The sequence below is a fragment of the Rhyacophila brunnea genome, unplaced genomic scaffold, assembly GCF_057557595.1.
Source record: "Rhyacophila brunnea isolate RB1 unplaced genomic scaffold, BYU_Rbru_1.0 scaffold_20, whole genome shotgun sequence".
Lineage (NCBI taxonomy): Eukaryota > Metazoa > Arthropoda > Insecta > Trichoptera > Rhyacophilidae > Rhyacophila > Rhyacophila brunnea.
The window spans coordinates 23,647,024-23,672,066 of NW_028232860.1; the positions used below are offsets into that span (position 1 = coordinate 23,647,024).

Consider the following 25,043-nt stretch of genomic DNA (forward strand, 5'->3'; position numbering starts at 1 on the left):
TAGTTAAAAAAGTTTTTGTTGATTTTCTCAACATAATGAAAAAGTGTTATAGCGGGTTTTGAAACTCAGCGACACATATTACACATGGTGTTGGTTAGATTTTTAAAATTCATTAAGCCCTGCCTAACCAAACCATAATTGATAAAAAAATATTCTATCTACAAAATATCTAAAGTATGTGTGGTTTAATGGCGTAACTTTAGATATTTTATAGATAAACAAATATTTTTTGACTATTATCTACTATGGCTTGGATTAGGCAGCGTTTAATTGAATTTTAAAAACTAATAAACGCCATCTGTAAATTATGGTCATGGTTCGATGAAAACAAATACGCGTGACTGACAGAGCTTAGTGTGAACTATTTATGTCAGATCTTAACAGCCTACCTCCACTCTTCGCCACTGATGTATACAGGTAATGGAACTGCTAGAGTCTTGCTATTGAATGTGATTGTCTCTTTCGTTTTTCCACTACACATCACAAAGCAGGTTTAAATGCAGTACATAATATATGCTGCGAGATCTTGAGGAGATTGATTGCTCAAACTGAATTCTTGTAATGTTTTTAATTTAATGAGTCAGGCCAAATTTCTTGTTAGTGTTATTCCAAAATACTACTGTTATCTACGATAAACATGATACATACAGAACTATCTCATCTGTTGTTCAGAGATCATATTTTGAGTCCAACAGAGTGACCCCCTGAGACCATTATACTTTTGTTTAATGACGCACCCTCTGTCATCAATTTTGATTTAAAATTCCGATGTTTGGTATCTGCGCAATGGTAGTCATGGGGATTCCAGCCATGTTGTTTTACAAGATCTTTTGGGAAGAACAATATGGTTTTTGGTCTATAAGAGTGAACTACACGTCACCGGTGGTGGATTGGATGATTAAAAAATAGACTAATAGAATCATTTCAAACTGTTGTCCCCAGCATCAAGTTACTTGAATCCATCAACTTATTGGGTATTCCTGTAACAGATGAGGCGATTAAAATCCTTACTTCAATGCTAACAGCATTATGTCACAGCATGGTGTTTTTTCTATTAAAAAACTAGATTAATCTTTAAATTGACTTTGAGGTCCATTAAGACCTGTGTATAGAAATACCTGACTCATTTTCATGGGATTAATGGTCAGCTATTGAAATGATCACATGTGAGATGTTGAATGGTCTCATGTGATTACAGACAACATATTATTCTGAATAGAAATCTGAAAAGGTAATGCAGTCGCTGTTTTGATAGTCTTGGAGTATCCAGAGGACTGGGGAGACATTTTATATGCATGGGGAGACCTAAGATATTGAAAGCTTTATAGTATCGAAATTGAAATCTTTATAGTATTATAAGTATCAAAGAGATTGGACATGTCTTTGGTAAGTATGTATTTATATTATTTAATTTTACACCTTTACAAACTGTTATTGCACTAAATATGAACGACACAGAGTACAGCTGCGAATTGCAGATATCTTTAAGAATGTCGACGAATTGAAAAATGTCCTGGCGGTCAGTAGGACGGAAGAGCTTGGCAAAATTGTGAAGGACCTGATCGGCGGATCCTCATCTAGATGTATTATTTTTTTTTACTTACTATGTTGTATAGGTAGAAGAAATTAATAAATTATTCATGTAATTTATGATTTTTGAACCAATCTCTTTGGTTATCTAGTTAAAATTTAAAAAAAAAATGGGTGGGGAATATTGGTGTTGTGATTAGAGCCCCAAAATGGTTAAATGCGCTCATGAGAAAGTGATATTAGTAATTTACTATTGATTTTAGTAGACAGGGTATTTTATTCATTACAAATCATTCATTTATTCGCAGTAGATTAATTAAAATAATTGGTTTAAAACTTCGCCTGAGTTAATAATATTGTTGATGTGTAGCATAATAAATCTGAAAAAGCTATGTATTTATTCTATTTTAGTCTATGGTACAGTAAAAATATATTAGTCTATGGCTATTACACAGCTGTCAAATCTGACAGATAAGTAGGTCTTTCACTCCCCTCCAAAAAAACTTTCACCATGGTGAGTAGGTATTACAAATTTAAAACCGCAATGTACTTGATTATCTACGAGTCTCGCTCTTGAACTACTTTGATGAAATATCTGCTAATTGTGTTAACACTTACCACATGTTAATTTATTTTTTGTTCGAAATATAGGTGACCACTATGTTTGCTCGATTTACGTTCTATCCGACATTAGTTTATAATGTTTTTATGGAAAAGGTGTCTAGCAGGAGGTGGTATGACAGAATGGATGACTCCATCATTCTAGGGGCTCTTCCATTCAGGTCAATGGCTGCGCAGGTATTTAAACTTGTGCAATATTTTATTGTTACTCAGTACAGATTTTTGGATTGGAAAACAATCAAATAATTGCGTATTTTCAGTCGTGGTATAAGGGAGGAGTCCAATCTCTTTGGTATAAACACTATTATTTATAGAACATAATCCTTTTTTCTGTTTCCAAACTGGAAAACATCTCTAAACTTTATTGATTCTCTATTATCTTCAATAAGTATATTTACATACTTAACCAACCAATGGTGATAATGTACCTATACAAACATTATGCCCTGTGAATACTTTTCCCACAATCATGTTAACCACTTCCCAAAGATTAGGCACACTTCTCTTCTTCAAATTATTCTTCAACCGGATGTTTACCACAAGCGCGTTTACACTCTACAATTCCGTGTGTGCAAGGCCGGCCATAGAAAATGAATGTGTATACGGGCATTTTCGCGAAAGTTTGTACATTGCGTTTTTGGCATGTCCCATGACTTTGATTGATTTTTTCATAGTTATTATATTGTAGAATATTGGAAAGTTATGTATTTTTAACATGAAAATTTATTAATTTACTTTATTCGATCAGTTAAATACAACTGTCTAACATGTATATATTTTTAATTGATTATTTAGATCGAAAGGTAGTGTGTTTTTACCATGTCCCACCCCTAAATTCAAATAAACAATGTCTGATTTCGTCATTAATTTTGAGTGTGTAAAATTAAATTTGAAATGTCTTCAACAGCTTACATTATATATTTTTGGAAAATATACAGTTTTTCCGTAAATTTGGACCAATATTGAAAAAAATCACGTTTAAAGTGTGTCCCAGGGTATTTGAAAAAGTGGAATTCCACACTCCGTTACCACAATTTTAGCATGAAGGCGAAAAATTTCCACTATAAATATGTATTTTTTTTAATGTAGCAACACTTTTGTATAACACTGATCGCCATTTACAATTTAAATTGTTGGTGTGTGTCGGTATCGCTATCGGAACAGGTTGCTTTCTGGGTTAGTCATTTAAGAAGTTCCACTACTGGTACCACGATTTGTAAGGTAAGAAATCACATATTTCCATTTCACATACTATACATATGGAGCTTATCTTTCATACTACAGATATAATAAAACATATCGCAGGTTTAACATTAAAACTAAGCTAAATTTTGGCTTCAAACACTTCTGAAACAGAATCCGTTACTTCCTTTCCGAAACTATATTGGTGGTAACGTATATGTGGAATGTAAAAGTAACGAAATGGAATGCATAAAGTTGGGTTTACATTGTGTGTTTAGTTCTTCATAGATTATAAAAAGTTTTATTTTGTCTGTTCGTATGAAAAACAAAAATATTTTCATTAAAAAATATAGAAAATAACCTGACTATATAATAAAGATTAAAAAAGTATGTGATATGTCTGAATACGCAAAACTAGCGCAGATAAAAGTATGGAGAGATAAAAAAACAACAGAAGGAAAAGAAAAAACACCAGACTGAAATAATTGCGAGACAGGCACTGGCTCTGTCATACTCTTTCTGTTATACGCCACCAAAATTTTAAAACTTCTCCATACATTTTAGGCATAGAAATTTATAAAAATGTATGAAAAAGTATTTTTTGTCACGTTTAACAGAAATGTGTACCCTGTTAGATTTAATACCTGGAACTGTAGGTATTCGCGAAATGTCAGAAAAGTACGTCTTGATTACAATCAACCTGTATAGCTACATTTTATGTTGATGAATACAAGTAAATTTCAAGACAGCATACAGTCGAACTTGGTTATTACGAGGAAGATGGGACCGACTGAATTTGCTTGTTATAAGCGTTACTCGTTATATCAGAGAATAGGTATTTTTAAATGAGAATGTCACATTACACAAAAAGTCGAAAATAAAAAATTTGGAAACCATCGTAAAAATCCCTGAAACGAGCATGGCATTCATAAACTACAAAAGAAGTTGTTTATTGTAATGAACGCTGGTAGGTACCTACGGACTTCACAAACCTTGGATTTTTCAACCATGTGCGTGGATACTTTTTTATTATTGTCGGCGAAACACCAATAAGGTAGGTACTTAGACACTTTACTAGTGTCATAAACGTAATCCGACCCCGGTGGCATCCTGTCAAATCGAATTTTAATGTTTAGGGTCGAAATGTTTTAAAACGATCAACACATTAACAGTATTTTAGCTCGGTATATCCGATAAGTTGCTCGTTATAACAGTGAATAAATTAAATGTATGGCGAAAATCATAAACCGAATGTTTCCTTATTACATCCGAGATCGTAATAACCGAGTTCGACTGTAATTATTTTCGTAAAAGTTATATACTCCGTGCCGTGCTAGGAACTCGCGTCCGAATCCCTTGCTGATTTAATTTTTTTCATATATTGTTAATTTGCTTTAAAATATTTTTTATCTGAGTTACAAATAATATAAATGCCAAATAAAAGTTATGGTAATGTATAGTGTGTCAAAATTATTACCTACCTTATTTTACTAGTATTGTGAAATTTATTATAAAATATGTCTATTTTAGTGATTAAGTTTGATTTGTTTTGTTATTGTGACGCACGTTGAATATATATCTGACTATCAAAAATTCAAATAAATTTCATAAAACAAAAATTTGTTTTTATGGTAACATGTAACTTTAGCTTTACAAATTACATTCCGTTACCATTTCGTTCCATTCCGAAAATGTCCCCAAAAAAGATGAACGTTAAGGCCATTGGACCCGTTTTTTCCTGTCTTCTCAGAATCGTGGAAATGGCAAGGACGTTTAACAGGAATTGACACATAATAAACACTTTATTTATTTAAAATCTAATAAATAATATTCAAATAACACTTTTTGTGTCATTAAAATTTTCTGATTCGCTTTACTTTTTAAAATAAATGAAAAATAGTCGGTCCTGTTTTCGAAATTGGCCAAAACGACTGTCACGCCACAGTGAATTTTTGAACTCAATAATAGTTTTGCAGGTGTTATTGTATGAAAGAAATGGGTAAAATAATACATTTGATTGATTAACCCACGTACTTTTTTTAATATCAGAAAAATAAATATTTTAAAGCCATTTTAGTTTGAGTATACATCAGCCAATTTTGAATGATTTTTACTCACAAAATAATATATACTGCACAATAAAAATATTTTCTTATTATAATATAACATTCAAGTAATACTATAAATAATAATTAACAATGAAAAAATAAATAAAACCCTATAAATTCGGTACAATTAGTGACGCTATATTACCAAAACACATCATACGTTTTCATGTATTTATCCTATTTTCAGACAATTTAGAAATATAATTATTTTGCAAAATTAACAAAAAGAGACCATTTGATCGATTAATCCATATAGTTTGTCTAATTTCTCATTTCTAACCTTAGTAGGCTTCTGAATTTCAAGGCAGAGTCTTTTTTTTCCAAAATTTTATCCATTGCGAACAGTATTTTAACTCATAGAAAAATGACCTTTACTCGCATTGCAGTAACAATCAAATTGGCAAGACCACATGATGTAGACCAGGTGTTATAATTTGTGTTGACAAATCAAACATCATAAAATACCACTGAATGTCAAACTGAGAAAAATGTAGTTATATTATATTATTTATTATCTTGTAATACAAATGGTTGCAGCATGTGAGATATTGTAAGATAATTGAATCTTATAACCACGATGGCTACAAAGAAGTCCTAAAGGTATTCGTTCGGTGCAACATTTATAAAAAAAAAATATTTTGGACTTGAGCAGTTTAGATAAAATATAGGTGGACTTTAATAATTTTGATAAATACCTACTTGGTTGGGCTTTAAGCGATTTGAAAAACTTTGCATGTACTTAATACAGTTTTTATGTACCTGGGTGGCCATGTTTTGTTATTTTCAAAGGGACGTATCCAGGAGTATGTTTATTGGCATTATCAATAGAAACAAAATAATATTATTTTTCAAGGTCTATTTATTATCAATCTTAAGTGGTTTATGTCACAAATAGTAAATTTGTAGAAAATTTAAAGTAAAATACGTTTTCGAATGCTGTCATAGTAATGGCCACTGAAACATGTGTCATTATTTTCCTAATCGTCAAAATAATAATAAAATAAGTGTTTTGGGGCACAAAATCACGTATATGTTTTATGATGTATGTATTTTTCAGATGGTTTGTGGTAAAATCTTTTTTTTTCATACTGCCACAATTCAACTATTCATAATTAATTGTTTGTTAAATTTTTCATTGTGCACTTTGACTTAATAGGTAGGTGATAAAGTTTTTACCTTACTTTATTGTATTAATTTATTGTTAAGTGAGAATTAGCTGCTTTCGTTGTCAGTGTATATTTGATGAGTTCGCATCCTGACGATGTCGAAAGGCGAAACCAGGATCGCATAAAACGACTCAAATGAAATAGTACAAAACTTTTAGAATTTAATATATTTAATGCCGAGTTGAATTGAATGGAATCACCTTAGGCATTTATTAGTAATTATTTAACTCAAGTAAAACATATATTGAGGTAAGAACCTATTTCATTGAATAATAAAAACAATATTACTCTTCACATCACAAGTGACAAGATTTATATGAATTGTGTATTGCCTGAACTCGTTGATCCTAGACTAACACGGTCGATGGATATAAGAAACCCTCAATATAATAATTATCAAGTTAACAATTAATATCTATCAATATAATAATATCAATTATCAATTAATAGCTATCAATAGAAAAGAAAATAAAATTATAAAAAAACAATTTATAATAGTTATTCTAATACATTGCATACCGTTAAACCTATACACTAATTAAGGAACCAATTATTAATTTTCTATACACTAATGTTCCGAAATCCTCCGCGGCGACCAAAACGTACTGCCGTCAAATACACGCTATTATAATAATTGTTTCTTAAATCATAATTGTTGTGTACTAAATTTAAAAAAAAACGTTCCTCGACAAATATTCATTGAATTGCTTTCTTTTATGAGTCATTTTTTTATAATTTAATAAAAACGCAATAATAACAGAAATCTTTCATGCCATCTTGTGAATGTTTTAAACTTATAATTTGTAATGTTAGCTTATGAAAATGAATAAAATTATATTTGTTTACACTTTCGTGTTTTTTAGTATTAGATTTTTTTTTTGAAAAATATTTGCACTGAATTTTAACCTACAATATGATAGGTTCAAGAAAAGGTGTCACTTCACAAATTCAGCATATCAATAATATGAGGTTCTTATTTAGAGGTATACTATTTTTATTCTTATAATTTATTCTACCGACTACAAAAATGTTTATAAAATTTGTTAGGAAAAAAATATTATTAATTCCAACACTTTTAAAACCTCTGATTTCGTATCTACTAGGGAATTGTTATTTTTTATGGTGCTTATGTCAAATTTAAACCCATATGCCTTAACTATTTTTCATTTGATTATTAAATAACAAAAATTATGTATTTTTCCAATAAAATTTAGTAAAAGTGATTACTGTCTTTAAAAAAATAGCAGAATGAACATTGATTGGTTTTTTCAAATTTCTTTTTTTTTCTCTTTTAAGTGATAAAAAGTGTCTCATTCATGTTTTATAAGCTTAGTTTCGTAGTCACGGAACGGAAACTTATTATGCCCAATTTCATAATAAAAATGATATAAATATTCTATTAATCAATATTTTGCTGAAAAATTGCTATTACCAATTCAGCAATAGAACAAGGAATCTGCTAGCTATATAAAAATGGTTAATTTGAGTGAAAAAATAATATTACCTAAATTTCAAACATGTACAAACTTTGGCGAAAATGCCCATACATACTTTACGCTCATAATACTAACCTCGGTCGATTGTTTTAAATAATTTAATATATTATGCGCACACTACCATCTCTTGGAATCATAATGAAATCAAACCGAAATACAAGTCTTTATGATATACTTTTAAAAAGATATGTGTATAAAGTTTTATTTTTTTAATACCTAATGGTATTTAATGAGTTAAGTATTTACCTACTACTGTAGGTCCAATGCAGAGAATATAAAATGCATCGTAAAAGTGGAGATTACATCAGGTTTTTTATGAGCCTAACACCCACGATTGCCGCGCGGTTTAAGCGTCGGCCTATAGCGTCGTGGGTCCTAGGTTCGAATCCTGGGGCTGGCAAGTTCACATACGGTTTTTCAATATGTGTATGAGTCAGAGTATGGACCTAATAGGTTGAGCAAGTGCCTGAAATCCATTTCTCGTAAAATCTAAATATGTTAATACAAACCTCCACTCTGTGGAGGCCCATATGATCTTATTAGATCGGACATGGTCAAAGAAGAAGGACTCATTCAGTCCTTACCATGAATCAAATTCACATTGTAAAAATCACTGTGATTTTTTTCAAATGCAGAAATTAAACCCACACTCTTATCTTCAGAGGCGGGTATTCTAGCATTACTTCTCTATGGGGACGACTGTTATTTTATTTATGTTAATAATTATAAGACTACAGAGAAAGCTAAGAAATTCATTTACTTACATATGTACCTACTAAATATATATATATTTTTTTTTAGTTAAAACAAGAAGAAAATGTGAAGGGAGTTGTTTCTATGAATGAAACATACGAATTGAAGATATTTTCAAATGATGATGTGGTAAGTGGATATCATTTGAAATCATTTTAATTCAGCTGACTTCCATAGCTACCCATAGGTTTACACTCGGATATGCGACAAATTCTCGGTTCGGATCCTGGCTGGATCTCCAATATTGCCTTTTGTTAAGTAAAATCTTCAGTGAAACTCAAGAAATCACCTTGTTTCGAGACACTTTTTTACCTAGCAAACGTCTCATGAATAAAATAAAATATGAATCTTTTGACAGGTATTTCCGTGGTTAGTAACTACATACTTAAGAGCGTACATAAGAGAAACGGCAAATAATTTTCAACACTATGTGGGACGTAATTTTGGCTGCGTTGCCATTCGAAGAGCGATAGTCAACTTGTGAGCACGTCAATTTGTTTTGTGATGGCGTCGGAGGAATATATTCTTAATTGTGTAAAGATGGCTAAAAAATGTTCGGCATGTACTTGAAAAAGAAAACATGTCAATGAATATACTATTATTATTAATAATATAACAATAAACATTACATTAAATGGACGTATGTTGGATTTTTATGACAAATTATATTTCGTTCGGGTCGCGTCATTTGCACAATCTGCGCATCGCGTAGTCACGATATTTTTAGACCATGCCTCAGCTGAGGTATAGCCTTAACTAATTTTTAGAATTTTCGCTTAGTTATCGAATTATTTAAAACCCATATAAAAAGTTTGCATTAAAATATATAACCGGCAATTGTATAATTTTTTATATCTACAAGTTTTAAAATATCGTATAAGTATCGTGCATTAATTTTACAGCCGTGCATTTACAATGACGGGGGGTCATATTATATCTACCGTCTTAAATAATAGTACGTATTTTTATCCGATACTTATACTGCCCCGCTAAGTAAAAAGACAATGTTTTTGGTTTTAGTGAAATGAGAACCCAAGTTTTAAACTACCTTGTCTCTTGTATGATTCAATGACAACAAATACATGTCTGAAAAAGTTTAGTGTCCACTATTTATGTCGGATCTTAACAGCCTACCTCTCCACCCTTCGCCACCGTCTAATAGTACCAGTGAAACTCAGAACAAAAAGGTAAACATCAAATTTACTGATTTTATTTGTTATTATGATTATCAACCTATAATTTATGTTTTAGGGATGGAAGGACCATAATATAGAGTTTCTACAACTCGCTACAACCGACATATTTGAAGCTCCGTGCCAAGACAAATTATTGCAAGGAGTTAAATTTATCAATCGCTTTTTACCACTGAACGGTAAAATTATGAACTCAACAGAGTCAATCAACGATCAAGTAAACAGCGGAACAGTCTACGTTCATTGTAAAGCTGGCAGAACCAGAAGTGCTACATTAGTCGGGTGCTATCTGATGATGGTAAGTAATGAAATATAAATTTCAAATACAAAAGCATCGGTTCTATTAATCTTCAGATTATTTCTGCAATACATTTTTTTAAAACAATATTTATCAAACAAAATTCAAAGCGATAGAAATAATATAACAATAGGTACATTCTATTCCTTTGAATTTTGTTTGATAAATATTGTTTTAAAAAAATGTATTCAGTTGAAAATGTCCCACTAAGGCGGACGAAACCGGTCCTAATATATTAATTAAAGTGGAATAAGTACTATAAAAAAATTGCATTTTATTAAATAAAAACAACAATACAATGCAGTTCCACCATGAATTGACAGTTAACAAAATAAAAGAAATTTCTCATTACCTAATTTTCAATACTTTACCTAGTTCTATTGCTTTGAATTTATTAATAGTGGGTATCTATGTTAATGTACGCTATTTCCATTATTTTCTACATACTTCTTTACTAAATAATAATCTTTTAATGTATTATTTTGATATAAAAACGTTAATTAACTATATTTTGTGTCACTGTGCAGTGTCTGAAAATACTGAAAGACGAAACCCAGGTTCCAAAAAATCACTCAAATAGAATTTAGAATTTAATTTTTATCGAGTATTGATTTATTAATCTTTGTATATGCTTATCAAGACCCAGAGCAAAAGCAACTTTTTGAAATGTTACCCCATTTCTCTCCTCGTAAAAAAGTCACCTTCCATATTGTAGGAATTCATTCATTTTCTGGAATAAATATGATGACAGAAAGACTACCTAAACTACTAAAACACCACCAGGTGTTTAAAAGTTAACACTTTGGCAGTGATGATGTTGGTGATGAATGGGCCGGAGATTGTTGTGTGGTCACCATTTTGGGGCTGAAGGAGTAGAGGATAAAAAACTGGTTGGAGGTTGCTCGAGTGAATTGAGGAGAGTTTATTTTACCGAATAAAGAAATACAATAATACAAAATACAGGTGCGAAGTTAACAGTGCCAGATACTTCGTGGTGAGATATGCTAAGTCCTGGAATTATGATAGAGTGTACCACCGTCTGATGCGTGTTGGTAGAGAGTACTATACTCCATCAACTATGACTCGCTTTTTATTGAAATGAATATTCGATATATTGCGTTAAGCTATTATTGGTCACAATTATTGGGTAATATGGATGACTCTCACATTGCTGCTATCTCACAGCGTTCCGCTGACAAGGCTTGGGTTGACGACCCTCACTGACATATGTCACACTTGCAGAATGTGCTGACTGTAGTTGAAGTGATATCAGAAACTTGGGCAATTCGCTGATATGCTCTATCTCAGAGTGAAAATAGTGATTTATTTTTGTTTTAAGAACAATCACCGATACGACAATGTAACAATTTGATCGCAAACTCCAGAGAATGGGACGGCTGTTGCCATACTTTATAAATTACTTTTATACTTATATTGAAATATATTTTTTTTTCAGAAAAACAAATGGACTCCTGAGTTGGCGGTAGAATATATGAGGGAAAGAAGACCACACATTTTACTCCACACAAAGCAATGGGATGCCCTCTCAATATTTTATAAGAATCATGTAATCAATAGTAGTTAAAATTTATGATTCATAAAATGTAAATAATTAATTTAAAAATAACCAATGTACCTATATTTTGTTTCTAGAGAATTGAACCAAAGATGTTGAAAAAACCTTATTCTATAAACATAGAGCTGACGGTCAAAATGGTCTATTTTACAACCCGGAGTGCTTGATAATTTACGAAATATTTTAAAAGGTGTTAATTTTTTTTTATATATATACGTTGGACGGGCAAATACAACAATTTAAATATCTAACACTTATATCTACCGATAATTCTCTTTTATTCTTCTGTCTGTCGCCTATAAGTAGTGCATCACTGCTTTGTACTTAAAAATAATGTACTATTTATGTTTGTTTCATTAATTAATTTAGTAATTGCAATTGTATCCACAAATATGTCGTAAGCTGCAACAAAGACAATGTTTGCTTAAGGCTATACCTCAGCTGAGGCATGGTCTAAAAAGATCGTGACTGGGCGATGCGCGGGTGCAAATGACCGAAGCCGAACGAAATATAATTTATCATAAAAGTTCAACATGCGTCCTTTTTATGTTATGTTTATTATTATATTCATAATAATAATAGTATATTCATTGACATCTTTTCTTTTTTAAGTACATACGTAAAGTTTTTTAGTCATCTTTACACGATTTAAGAATATTTTCATCCGACGCCATGACAAAACGAATCGACGTGCAGACGCCTTGACTATCGCTCTCCGAATGACAACGCGGCCGTAATTTCATTCTACATACAGCTGAAAGTTATTTGCCGTTTCACTTATGTACGCTCTTAACGGGACCACCAGATAAAAAAAATTGTCTATTTGCTGAAAATCGAAGTGAATTAGTCAAAAGCATTTGTAGCAAAATAACACAAAAGCTAATTATTGCTTGTGGAAATAGGGGTTTATGATAAGTCATTAATATTAGTTTTGTATTTATCTTTTAAGAAAAAATATGTAAAGTAAATTAATTTGATTATAATATTATTAATAATTCACGAACCAAAACATAATTTTTAATTTTTCCACACGACACGGTGTGATAGTCACGAAGATTTTACGAACCCTCAATGGGACCTAAATATATCATGAATGTGAAGCATAAAGGACCTCTGGCTACTAATTTTCATACAAACAGTAAAAAGAGAGAGGAACAGTTCGTTGAACTTGCATAAATAAAAATTACATACATAGTACTGCAGGTTGTTTCAATTTTAGGCAATACAAAAGTTGACACTTAGACCCTTGTAATACTGCACTTGCTAAATTGTACCTTTGACAAACTGGATCTTACTACAGTGATTTTGATAGGGAAACCACAGAATGTTCTATCCGACAGAAGAAGGGTTTCTTCAAAATCTTTGGGTTGAATCAATATTATTTTTATTTTTAGTTTCTCAAATACATAGTCATTAAATTGTAATATATAAACATAGGCTGATTTGGTTACAATCTGTTTATAGACGGACCAAAAATAATGGCTGTTGCATCATGACGTCGGTGGTATATGTGTGAAAGAGCAGGAGGGATTCTTAGCACCGTAAATGGTCCCTATGATGTCCCAGCCATGATATTTTGGTCCATTGGTAATAACGTGTACCTGACAGGCCGTAGTACTTCTCGTAGTAATCTCACTACTGTGTGTAATTTGTGTAAAAAATTGTGACTACTAATTACAGGTATTCCTCCAGTTTTGTTCTTACGCAAAGAATACTTGTATGTACAGTAAATTTTCTATTATCCCAGATTACGAATATTATTGTTATGTAGCTTTCGTTTCACAAATGACCAGTGACAGCGATTATCATAAATCTTGTTAATTATTTTAAGTTTATTGTCAAGTGGGAGTGTTACGTAGTGCTACTATGGACATTTATTAAGTGACTTAATTACTTAACATGTAATTAAATACAATTTACGTATCCAAAAAAAAAATGAATTCAAAAATAAATTTGCAATTAAAAAAAACTATTAAAATGTCTTTTACTTGAAATTATTTTTATTTAAATCTAATTAAGCTTTGGTATTGTCACAATACACATATGTGTTACTATCATAGTAACTATACTAGTGGAACAACTTAACCTTGCGCAGAGTGTGATTTCTTCTACTGTACACGAATTACAAAGGGTAAATTTAATTATTTTTACCGTAAACGTTATTTCTGACTGTTCTTTTACATGAAGCCTATTGCATCGTTTTCTCTCGCTCTAACTACATTATGTCAAAACTATCGAACTTCACGCTTATATGGTATGTTTCCAATAACATTACAGTAGCAGTACCCACATTTCTACTTATATGTATTTAAAATATCTATCAATTTGTAAATGTCTTTCAATACCAAATTTGGTAATTTACTACCCAATTGTGTTCATGTTGTACTGGAGATTATAATGGAATTAATATTATGCGTTAAAGTTTTTAAAGAAATGTAATGTTATTAACTTAATTTTAATTATACAGGTAATTAAATTAAATATTTTCAATATTACATAATTCTTTTATTTAAAATAAATAAACATTCAACAATTTCAAATACAAAATTAATGTGCTGTAAATTAATCATAAACTGAGTAAATTTGATTCAATCTAAAGTTTTTAAAGGAAATGAGAGTGTTCAAAAATAATATTTCACCGAACGAAACTTGAAAAAGAATCAAAATTTCCAACTAAAATACTGTTTAACACACTTTGAGTGTTTCGTTTTTGTGTAGGCACAGAATATACATAAAACTGAATCGATTAGGATTGCTTCGGTTTGATATTCCACAATCTTCTGATGGCGCCAGCGAAGCCGATGTCGTCAAATATTAAGTAGAAAAGGCCTCCGAGGGTGGTCATCATCAGGGCAATCAGGAGTATGTGTGCGATCTTAGGAATGACACTTCCAAATAATAGAACTCGGACGTATTCGGAAATGATAGCTTCAAATCCCCTGAAAAAGTGTAAAACATTAAATATGAAATGACCTTATCATAATTACATACTCATCGTATTGCGATAGGATTTGTTTGTAGAATGATCTTAAATGATGCAATTAGTAAAAAACAAATTAAAGTTAAGTAGGGTAAAATTCCCTAGTGGATGAAGTTAAATGTTTATCTATCGAGAGTGAAGTTATATTTAAACAATCTTACAAAGATTGCTTGCCATCTATTGGACAAACTGAGCAAGAGAATGTTGCTAACCTAACCTCACCTCTACACAGTGGGTGAAATATGCAAAATGAAACTTTGAAAGAATAATAAAGAATCATTTATAACTACGATTTCTCGCTTTATTGTTGTGGTATTGTAGGGGTGTGATTTATTGTTCCTTAAAATCATCGCTCACGCAGTAACGTCAGTGACGCAATGCGCAGCGCATTCTGATGTTAACCGACAAGTTGAAAGTTCAACCGCAGCCGGCGGCGTTATTTTTTTCATGTTTCAGTGTTAAATAAGACACTACGAAATATAACTGGAGATACTTTCATCAATCTGAGCCCAGAGATATAGCTCTGCTAAAACATTTTACTGCTGATCTAAAGGGGATATTTTTCACTTTTGGAATCAGTCATGCTTTTTTATTATATATCAGCTAGACAATTTTCCTGTATGACATATAAATTCTACAAACAAGTCAATTGTTTTTTCTCATTTACCAGTAAGTATGTGCGACAAGACTGACAGCAAGCAGCACGTCTAAAGGCTTTGAAGGGAAAGCGATGGCCAGAGGTACGACAGCAACCAAAGAGGCGGATACAATTCGCTCCGCAATCCACAGTGTGGTCGTGCTTGAACCCTCGGCAGCCTTTGCTGGGGCGGCTGTGCTGTATGTCTGGAATCAACCCAACATAAGAACTTAGATGAACAGCAATATACGATATGTACTACTATAAGAATTATTAGATAGCCGATGTAGACTGTGTCACTACTAAAATTCGGAGTAATTTCATTTAAAAGAGGTAAGAGAACAAAACAGTTCCACACGATCACTGTGATGGTTGATGATACATAGTTCTGCAGAGTACAATATAATAAATACAAATGGAGTGATTAATTATTACGATACAGTTGTAATTAACGCAAATGGTCATGGTACATTCTCTTATTTCTCTACAAAAACTGCTCAAACGAGTTCCAATTTGATATAATTGAAATGCCATGTATAGATAAGTTTCTCTGATCCTAAAACGTAATTAGTATATTATCTGGCTTTGTGAGAAAATCAGTTGTCCCGGTGGTCATTTTTTACCATCACTTTCATACATTTAGGCTCAATCTCTAAACAGGAAGGTTTCCAATAAACTATTTTTTTTCATTCAACGAATTATCTACAAGATTTGAGAATGTAATATTCTTCATTGAACACACATAATATGACAATGCCTTAGAAACACACTTACTAGAAAAATCGTTGAAAAGAATATGATGCCGGGCAGTACACGAACCTGCATCCATCGGATTCTGGCCAATGTGCGTTTTACCTAACTACAATAACATTAGCTAGTATTCATACTTCTTATAACTGAAGCACTTCTCAAATTGCATTATTTGGCAATCGGCTATTGTGGTTTGAATCAAGGTACCAACAGTGGCGAAGGGTGGAGGTAGAGTGCAGAGATTCGACATAAATGGTGCACACTAAACTTTGTCAGTCATACAGGCGGCCCTCGACTTTAGAACGTTCTATTTTCGTTCAATTCGCCGTTTCGTACATTTCTTAAAATTTAGATTTTTGTTGATAATGCAAAAACTGTGCGCTTCCATGCAGTCGCTCCTCTCTCTTCCGCTCCCCTAGCCTTCTCACGTTCTGAAATATGTAAAAGGGTGGTATTCAACTATCTCTTGACAAGTTTATAAAGAAAACACCTGATTGCTAATACGCCTCGTTAACTTTATTGTACCCATTGATAAATAAATATTTTACAGTACACTTTTTGATTATGTTATTTTTAAATACCTCTACTTTTCAAGAACCAATTACGTGCAAAAGTCGAGGGCCACCTGTACTTATTTGTTATCATTGAACTAAGAATACAAATTGCAGATGGTAAACCCTGCCTAACCAAACCATAATTAAATAAAATTATGGCATTAAATCATACATAACTACAGATATTTTATAGATAGAATATTTTTTATCTATTATGGTTTGGTTTAGGCAGGGTTTAATAGAATTATAAAAACCATCTGCAATTTGTACTTTTAGTTCAAATGCAAACAGCTGTGCATTATTTTCGTCAGATTTCCACAGCCTACTAACTAACCAACACCATTCTTAAATTCAACGAAAACAAATAAGTATGTGAAAAAGTGTGCAATATCGTTGTCGGATCGCCCATAGCTTATCAAGAGTATTATAGTTTGGTGGTATAGGCAGGGTTTAATTGAATTTTAAAAACTAACCAATCCCATCTGTAAATAATTGTAGTCTTGGGGTTCAACAAAAACAAATACGTATGGCTGACAAAGTTAAATGTGCAATATTTATGTCGGATCTAAACAGCCAACCTCCACCCTTTGCCACTGGGTACCAATAATAGATACCTGCCTGAAGTACTTTTTTCAAAGATTTATTCTAGTACCTATGTATGTTTCTGAGGTGTTTTTTTTTCTTTTTTCTTTTTCTTCCAATATCTTTGGTTCAAACCTTTTTAACTTATCGTGATATGGCAGCCTAATAGTCCGTAATCCGCTTCTCACATCAAGGTGTGATTTAATTATGATTTCAAAATACTTACGGTATTGAATATGGCAGGCTGAATTTTCGGTATGTTTACAAAACTGGCAGTGATTGGCTGAATGGGCAGAACTGTTCTCAATCGTGAAGCATTTTGTAACGTGAAAGAACTGAATCTTGATGCATGTACATTAAGCATAGAACCAGTGCATCCTGAAAAAATATAATCAGTCAAATACTTAAGTGTTATTTGTAAGAATGTATAATATTCAAATACATATCTGTAGCTGAGAGACAATGTATAGTACCTATGTCCAAAAAGAACAGTTTTGGGAAAACACTATTTAAGATTTTTCAGCCACTATATGTGTATGGACTTTCGGCTATAGGTTTCTGTAGTGTACAAAATCTGTACTTACTTATGTCATTTTCTGCAAATCGTATATACGACACACTGGTTCTGAGGTACAGATATTACTTTTGGGTCTATTAAATTATACAACACAATTTAAATAAAAGAGGGCTTGGATGTTGAGAAACGAATGGACGAGTGATTTAAAAATAATGAAGATTCCAATTTTGACAGGAGAGTGAAGGAAGGTTAGGTCTCATAATAGATGTTTTTACTGGAAATAAATGAGCGAGAAAGTTATAGAATTTATTTATGATAAATGATAACTATGGCAGTTTTAATAGAAAGTAAACAGAAAGGGATACAATATTATAATATACAATAACAATATGTGGTAACATGCCAGACGACAGGCGTTGGATTGGAGGAAATATTATTATGTAACATTCATGAGTGACTCGTGTCAAGGTAAATGATGTGAGTTAAAAATTACCACTGAATTTCGTGGACGCACTCCGAATAAACATCGAAAGAGCCATTTTGAGGGAAATATTAGTTTATTTATCCAATACCAGATATTTTGCCGAAGACACTTCGAATGGAATGAAGTATGAAAATATTTACGTACTACCAATCAATGATAAGCTAAAAAATAAATATTTTTTTTTACAATTCCCAATTATTGGCCATAACCTGTAGTTTTATTGTGGCCTAATAAATATATTGATCGTTTATAATATTATTAAAATTGAACTGAGTCTAAGTGTTTATTAAATTTTATAATAAATAGTATAAAAAATTATATTTTACACACCTAAATAGTTAGGTAGGTACTTACCATACATACCACGAACCATCTCATGCGTATTATGAGTTTTTTTAGATTCTCAAATTATATTTTTAAAATTTCTTATTCGTTCAAAACTAGAATAATTAAATTTGACTTTTGCATTGTTTTCTGATCTTTTATTTAATATGTTGTCTATGAATATTTAATTCTGATGGAGTAGACTTGTCGTCTGAAGATCGTCATACAGCATAATGACATTTTAGTTTTGAACAGCGGCCCAGCATTGTCATCGTGTAGTTTATGTATGTACCGTTCGAAAAGTATTTGAAATTAAACAATAATAATGGCCGGCACTTTGGAAGATAAATCCATTTGGGAAGATGGAGAAGATTCCCTGGGCGAAGAAGTGCTCAGAATGCCCACAGACGAGATCGTAAGTCGCACTCGTTTGATGGACAATGAAATCAAAATTATGAAGAGTGAAGTAATGAGAATCTCTCATGAACTGCAGGCACAGAATGAGAAGATCAAAGAAAACACTGAAAAGATTAAAGTCAACAAGACCCTGCCCTATTTAGTGTCTAATGTGATAGAGCTTTTGGACGTAGACCCGCAAGAAGAAGAGGAAGACGGTGCCGTTGTCGATCTTGATTCTCAGAGAAAAGGTAAATGCGCCGTCATCAAGACGTCAACGCGACAAACGTACTTTTTACCAGTTATCGGTTTAGTGGATGCCGAAAAATTGAAGCCAGGAGACCTCGTAGGTGTCAACAAAGATTCATATTTAATATTGGAAACGTTGCCCGCTGAATATGATGCCAGGGTTAAAGCCATGGAAGTAGACGAAAGACCAACTGAACAGTATTCTGATATTGGAGGACTCGATAAACAAATTCAGGTACTTTTACATTCACAATATTAACCCTCGACATTGCACTTTTTGCATGTCATCCAATGACTTTTTTTATTACTGCGGCTAATCGATATTATACCAATGAACTTAAAGCATTCCTTATGGATAAATGACACAAGCAGATTCCCTCCGGCCGTCTGGTGCAGCCGAAATAACACTTTGAGTCCTTTCATCGAGTCTAGTTTGCTCGCCGTATGTCTAATTTAGAGGCCATCCATAGACTGAAACCGTAAGTGGTTTGCCTTACTAAACTTATGATTTCTGTCCATGAAAGTATATTTTCACTAAGTTTGCAATTGTAAGTGTATGGTATAAACATAAACGGATACGATCACGATCAGTGGGTCTATTCTATACTTATCGAACACTAAATTGATAAATAGTATCAAACTTAGGGTAGGTTTGTATCAAAATATTAGCACTTATTGTAACAATTACACGAAGCCGGTTTTTATTGTTGCAATAAGTGCGATATTTTAACAGCAGCAAGATAGGTGCTGTTAAAATATAGCACTTATTGCAACAATAAAAACCGGCTTCGTGTAATTGTTACAATAAGTGCTAATATTTTGATACAAACCTACCCTAAGTTTGATAATATTTTTCACTTTATCACTTAAGCGGTCGATAAGCATAGAATAGACCCACTGATGGTTATAATATCTTCTTTCACCCTATCACAACCCAGCATTGGGGCATAGGGCAAGCACAAGTTCGGCCACTTCCCTCGGTCCACCGCCAACTCTTGCGTCTCCCGCCATGTCAAACCTGCAGCACGTAGATCGTTTTGGTAGCACCGTTGCAGGGTGAGGGAGGGCTGGCCACGGCGACGGAACCCTTGAGGCTGTGCCACAAGGGTACGAAGGGTCACACTCTTTGGCGGCATCCGGAACACGTGTCCCAGCCACGTAAAGCGTCTCTTCGTGATTACCTCAATCACCGAAGGCTACTGTGTCCGCTCACGAACTCGGGTGTTTGTAACACGGTCATACCAATGGACCCATAAGATTCGGTGGAGACATCGATTCTCAAAGATCAAAAGCCGAGACCCTTGAAGCTTAGTAAGATGCCATGTCTCACAGCCATACAGGAGCACAGGTAGCACGCACGCGTTAAACAAACGACATTTGGTCCTCACAGAATACAGCCTTGACCTACCTTCATGCGACTCCAAGTATAATAATTACTTTGTGAAAATATATTTCCATGAACAGAAATCATAAGTTTAGTATGGCACACGGTTCTAAACCGCAAACAGTTTCAGAGTATGGATGGCCTCTAAAATACGGACAAATAAATCAATTTGCAAGATTGGTAGGTAATTGACATATTTCTTTTGTGAAGGTAAACATTAAGTAATTGTCTATCACCAAGTCTTCACCACTGCTTGAGTCCTCCGACCATCCTTATCCCCACTATTTACTTAGTTTATTGAAAATAATTTTTATTAAAATAATATTAAATTAGATCAAATAGGTATAGAACAAACAAACGGGTACAGTTCGGTTATGAGGAATACAGCGGAAAACACATTTTGAAAATACCCAATATACTGGATTATCTGTTAGTTATGTCTTTCCTATAATGTCAAATGATATGAATTTTGTCATCTTTCAGGAATTAATTGAAGCTGTGGTGCTACCGATGACTCACAAAGAGAAGTTTGTAAATCTTGGAATCCATCCTCCGAAGGGAGTGCTCTTATATGGACCTCCCGGCACTGGCAAAACTCTGTTGGCGCGCGCGTGTGCAGCACAAACCAAATCTTCATTCCTCAAACTCGCCGGACCTCAATTAGTGCAGATGTTCATCGGTAAACAACTACATTCTTCTTCCAATTGTGCTACAGTCCAAAATCAGCTTTAAACTCCTCCAGTTTCCTCGGTCTCAGCAGTCTCTGACCAGTCCTGCACGTCAAACACCTCCGACGCGTCCTCCTTCACGCTATGCAATCAACAGAGTCATGTTCTACCAACCTGAACCATAGCCACTCACAGTTGCAAAATATTCGCATCACTTGATCTATGATGTTCGTATCGGCTTAAAAGAAAGAGCAAACTTGCACGACAGTCTTGTGCGTAGCGTGTGAATTTGCAATAAAACATTTGCTGCGAATTTCGATGATGCATTCGACTACGTTTTTTCGCTGAGCACAAATATCGCAATGCAAATAAAAATGATAACGATTGAGAAGCTTATTGAGTTGGTCCGTAATTATTGCATATACAATTTGTCGGACATGGATTATAAAAATATTCTTGAAAAAAGATGAAGTTAGGAGAGAAATGAATGAAAGTGTTCTGTTGGTAGTCATGTAATATGTAGACAAGTAGTATTATGCTGAATATTGAACATTCTGTCTTTTGTTACTTTGACATTTGTAATTTAGTCATGGCTTCAACCTGTGCTGCCATCTCGTTTTTATAGAATTATAATATATTTTACGTGAACTGGGTAAAAATTACAGTAATTCTGAAAACGCTATACTGTACCTACATTTTTTCATATTTAATTCTTTAGAACTATAGAATATTTGGCGTAAAATATTAGTATTATTTACTATTTTACACCTGGTGTGGAAATATAATTATTTAGTCTGGCTGCGATATTAACGCGTTGGTTTGATGCCAAACACGAAATTGGCATCAAATGCAAGCGTAATATTTTTGGTAGTGGTTGCGTTGCGAATATTTCGCATCGGTCAGTGGCTACCTTAATACGAATGGAAAGTCAGAGTCTACTGCACATGATTGAACAAACAACAGAGCACTACGTTGTGCTTTATTTTGAAGGCTCCCCCATCCGCTTGAGTCAGTGTCGTATGGATCGTAAACCATGACTCTCTGATTACATGCGATCCGCGAGGGTGATTTTTTGTCTAAAAAAATTAAGTGATGAGAAGTTACTGGCCATAGTTTAACATCGTTTAGTTTTGTTCATACCAGTCTGCATTTATAATTTATGATATCGAAGGGAACCTGTTACTCCTTTCATGAATGTTTTAATCTTAAATGCCAGGCAAAGCTGTACCGGATAATTGAATCTTATCTTCCATCCTACGACGTGACCTGAGCAAGTATAATATGTTCACTAACACGTGTAATTGTCGAAAGTCCATCATGAAAATTGATGAAGACGTTCTTTCAACAGTAGTAGTTGATGTAAATGTACAATAAATAGCGTAGATTTTTAAATGTAGCCAAAGTTGTACCCTCACATTTTGAAGATATGAAAACTTAACTTTTCAGGTGATGGTGCAAAGCTTGTACGAGATGCATTCGCCCTCGCAAAAGAGAAATCTCCGGCCATCATATTCATAGATGAGTTGGACGCCATAGGAACAAAAAGATTCGACTCGGAGAAAGCGGGAGACAGGGAAGTTCAGAGGACCATGTTGGAGCTGTTAAATCAGTTGGACGGGTTCAGCTCAACGGCCGACATCAAAGTGATCGCCGCCACAAACAGAGTGGACATCCTCGACCCCGCCCTGCTCCGTTCGGGCCGTCTCGACAGGAAAATTGAATTCCCTCATCCCAACGAGGAGGCCAGAGCACGTATTATGCAAATTCACTCAAGGTAATCAATAATAACTATAGTCTATTTCCAACTCATCCACTCGAAAGTCAACTAGATTTCATTTTATCGTGAATCTTGAGTAATAGCTTGACTAGCTGGGCTCAACTCATTCATTCAATCTCTAAAAAAACCAATAATAACAACGCTGCAAAAAGAGTTGCCAGCATAACTTAACGTTTTTCTCTGTATGTACACACCTTTTGTGTTAAATCGAGACGTCCATGTCCAAATATCTTTATAGTGTTTGTGTCATCTTTTTGATCTAAAGATTGCCTTTGAACGCAAATTAAAAGCCAAGTATTGGCGTCTACTTTGCACTCTCTCCTGAAGTTTATGTATTTTCTTTAAATTCAGTGGAATTTTACATTTCTGAAACATCATTCACATTTCATTTTAATACATATTTGATACCCGGTTTTACATATTTATTTCCCGTAATTTATGTTTGAAATATCCCAACTTTGAATTAGTGACCCACGGTATTGCCATATGGCAGGAAGAAATGTAGAGTTATGTGTGAACAAAATAAAAATGACACAGAATGCTGTCAGTAGCATTAACCTGCCACCGTTGCGCATACATATGCATTCTATACAAATGTTTGAAAATAAGAAGCACGCCACTGAGTTAGACATAAAATTCTACTGCGTAAGGGATCTAATTCTACACAATATATGTGTGGCTATTTTTTTTTTGCTTATAAAATGTTATACTTTACAGAAAAATGAATGTTAGTCCTGATGTGAACTTCGAGGAGCTCTCCCGCTCAACGGACGACTTTAACGGTGCTCAGTGCAAAGCGGTGTGCGTTGAGGCAGGTATGATCGCGCTGCGGAGGTCAGCCACGTCCGTCACTCACGAGGACTTCATGGACGCCATCTTGGAAGTGCAAGCGAAGAAGAAGGCAAACCTCAGCTACTACGCATAGGGTGCGAAGCAATTCAGTGTTTGTGGTAATCAATCCTCGGTTAAGCGGAGTCAGTTTTCCTTCTGCCGTATCAGATTCGGAAAGAAAACACAGACTGAGCGTACAGTTTAGTTGGCAATTTTTGTACGATCATTCTTTATAATAATTAAATATTATGACTGCTTTTATTATTTGTACAAAATACGAGATATCTAAAAATGTCACTGCAACTCAAATAAAATGTTGTTATATAAATTTTCTTTGTCTTTTATTTGTGTATTGTCATCCATCAAACTTTGTAGTATAACCACTTGGCCATCGTGGCCATAATGGAAGAAATAATGGATTATTTTACGGCAACATGAGATTTAAGTGGTGACATCTTCAGTGGAAAGAATAGTGAGTGGGCGTGATAAATATGACTGCATGCTCTTCTTCCCAATGATGCCAGAAACTTAAGACAATGACACGAACATAATTCGTTGGCCCTGAGTGGGTGCCCCCCTAGTGGAGTAGTTGGAGACCCAACCATTTTGGTCTGACCTCAATAGTCAAATCTGCCACTGGATATATGATAGACGCCCCTTGATAAAGCTAAACATAACAAAATATGTAAATGAGTCCCACAGTTTACCTTGTCAGGTCCCACCACCTCTCAAGGTGAACTGTGGAGGAGATAAGTCGGTCGCAGACCATGTACATATAGGGTTAAATTTTGATTAAGTACACGTTTAGGTAAAGGATTAATTAAGATAGATTAAATGTAAAATATGATTTGGTTTGTAAGGTAATTGGTAATATAAAATTGTAATATAATGGTTAATGTAATGTAATATGCAAAGGGTTAGTTAAATAATAAAGCGGGATGTATGGACGGGCGTTAATAGTATATGGTAATTAAGGTAGATTTAATA

At 33.4% G+C, this 25,043-nt stretch overlaps 3 protein-coding genes across 3 annotated transcripts; 2 read left to right on the plus strand and 1 right to left on the minus strand.

The window, feature by feature from the left end:
* The first annotated feature begins 1,976 nt into the window (after window positions 1-1,976).
* PTPMT1 (protein tyrosine phosphatase, mitochondrial 1) lies at window positions 1,977-12,171 on the plus strand. Its single transcript, XM_085948593.1, has 5 exons — window positions 1,977-2,044; window positions 2,182-2,328; window positions 8,905-8,985; window positions 10,108-10,347; window positions 11,804-12,171. Exons 1-5 carry the CDS (start codon window positions 2,042-2,044, stop codon window positions 11,930-11,932), a joined length of 600 nt encoding a protein of 199 aa, XP_085804719.1. The 5' UTR covers window positions 1,977-2,041; the 3' UTR covers window positions 11,933-12,171.
* Window positions 12,172-14,410: 2,239 nt separating this feature from the next.
* Window positions 14,411-18,555, minus strand: SdhD (succinate dehydrogenase, subunit D). Its single transcript, XM_085948594.1, has 4 exons — window positions 18,437-18,555; window positions 17,653-17,804; window positions 15,571-15,746; window positions 14,411-14,862 (listed from the first exon to the last, which is right to left on the minus strand). The coding sequence occupies exons 1-4, from the start codon at window positions 18,480-18,482 to the stop codon at window positions 14,670-14,672; spliced, it is 567 nt and encodes a 188-aa protein (XP_085804720.1). The 5' UTR covers window positions 18,483-18,555; the 3' UTR covers window positions 14,411-14,669.
* A 434-nt stretch (window positions 18,556-18,989) lies between these two features.
* Window positions 18,990-24,389, plus strand: Rpt5 (26S proteasome regulatory subunit Rpt5). Its single transcript, XM_085948592.1, has 4 exons — window positions 18,990-19,631; window positions 21,264-21,459; window positions 22,895-23,222; window positions 23,943-24,389. The coding sequence occupies exons 1-4, from the start codon at window positions 19,077-19,079 to the stop codon at window positions 24,148-24,150; spliced, it is 1,287 nt and encodes a 428-aa protein (XP_085804718.1). The 5' UTR covers window positions 18,990-19,076; the 3' UTR covers window positions 24,151-24,389.
* Window positions 24,390-25,043: the final 654 nt, after the last annotated feature.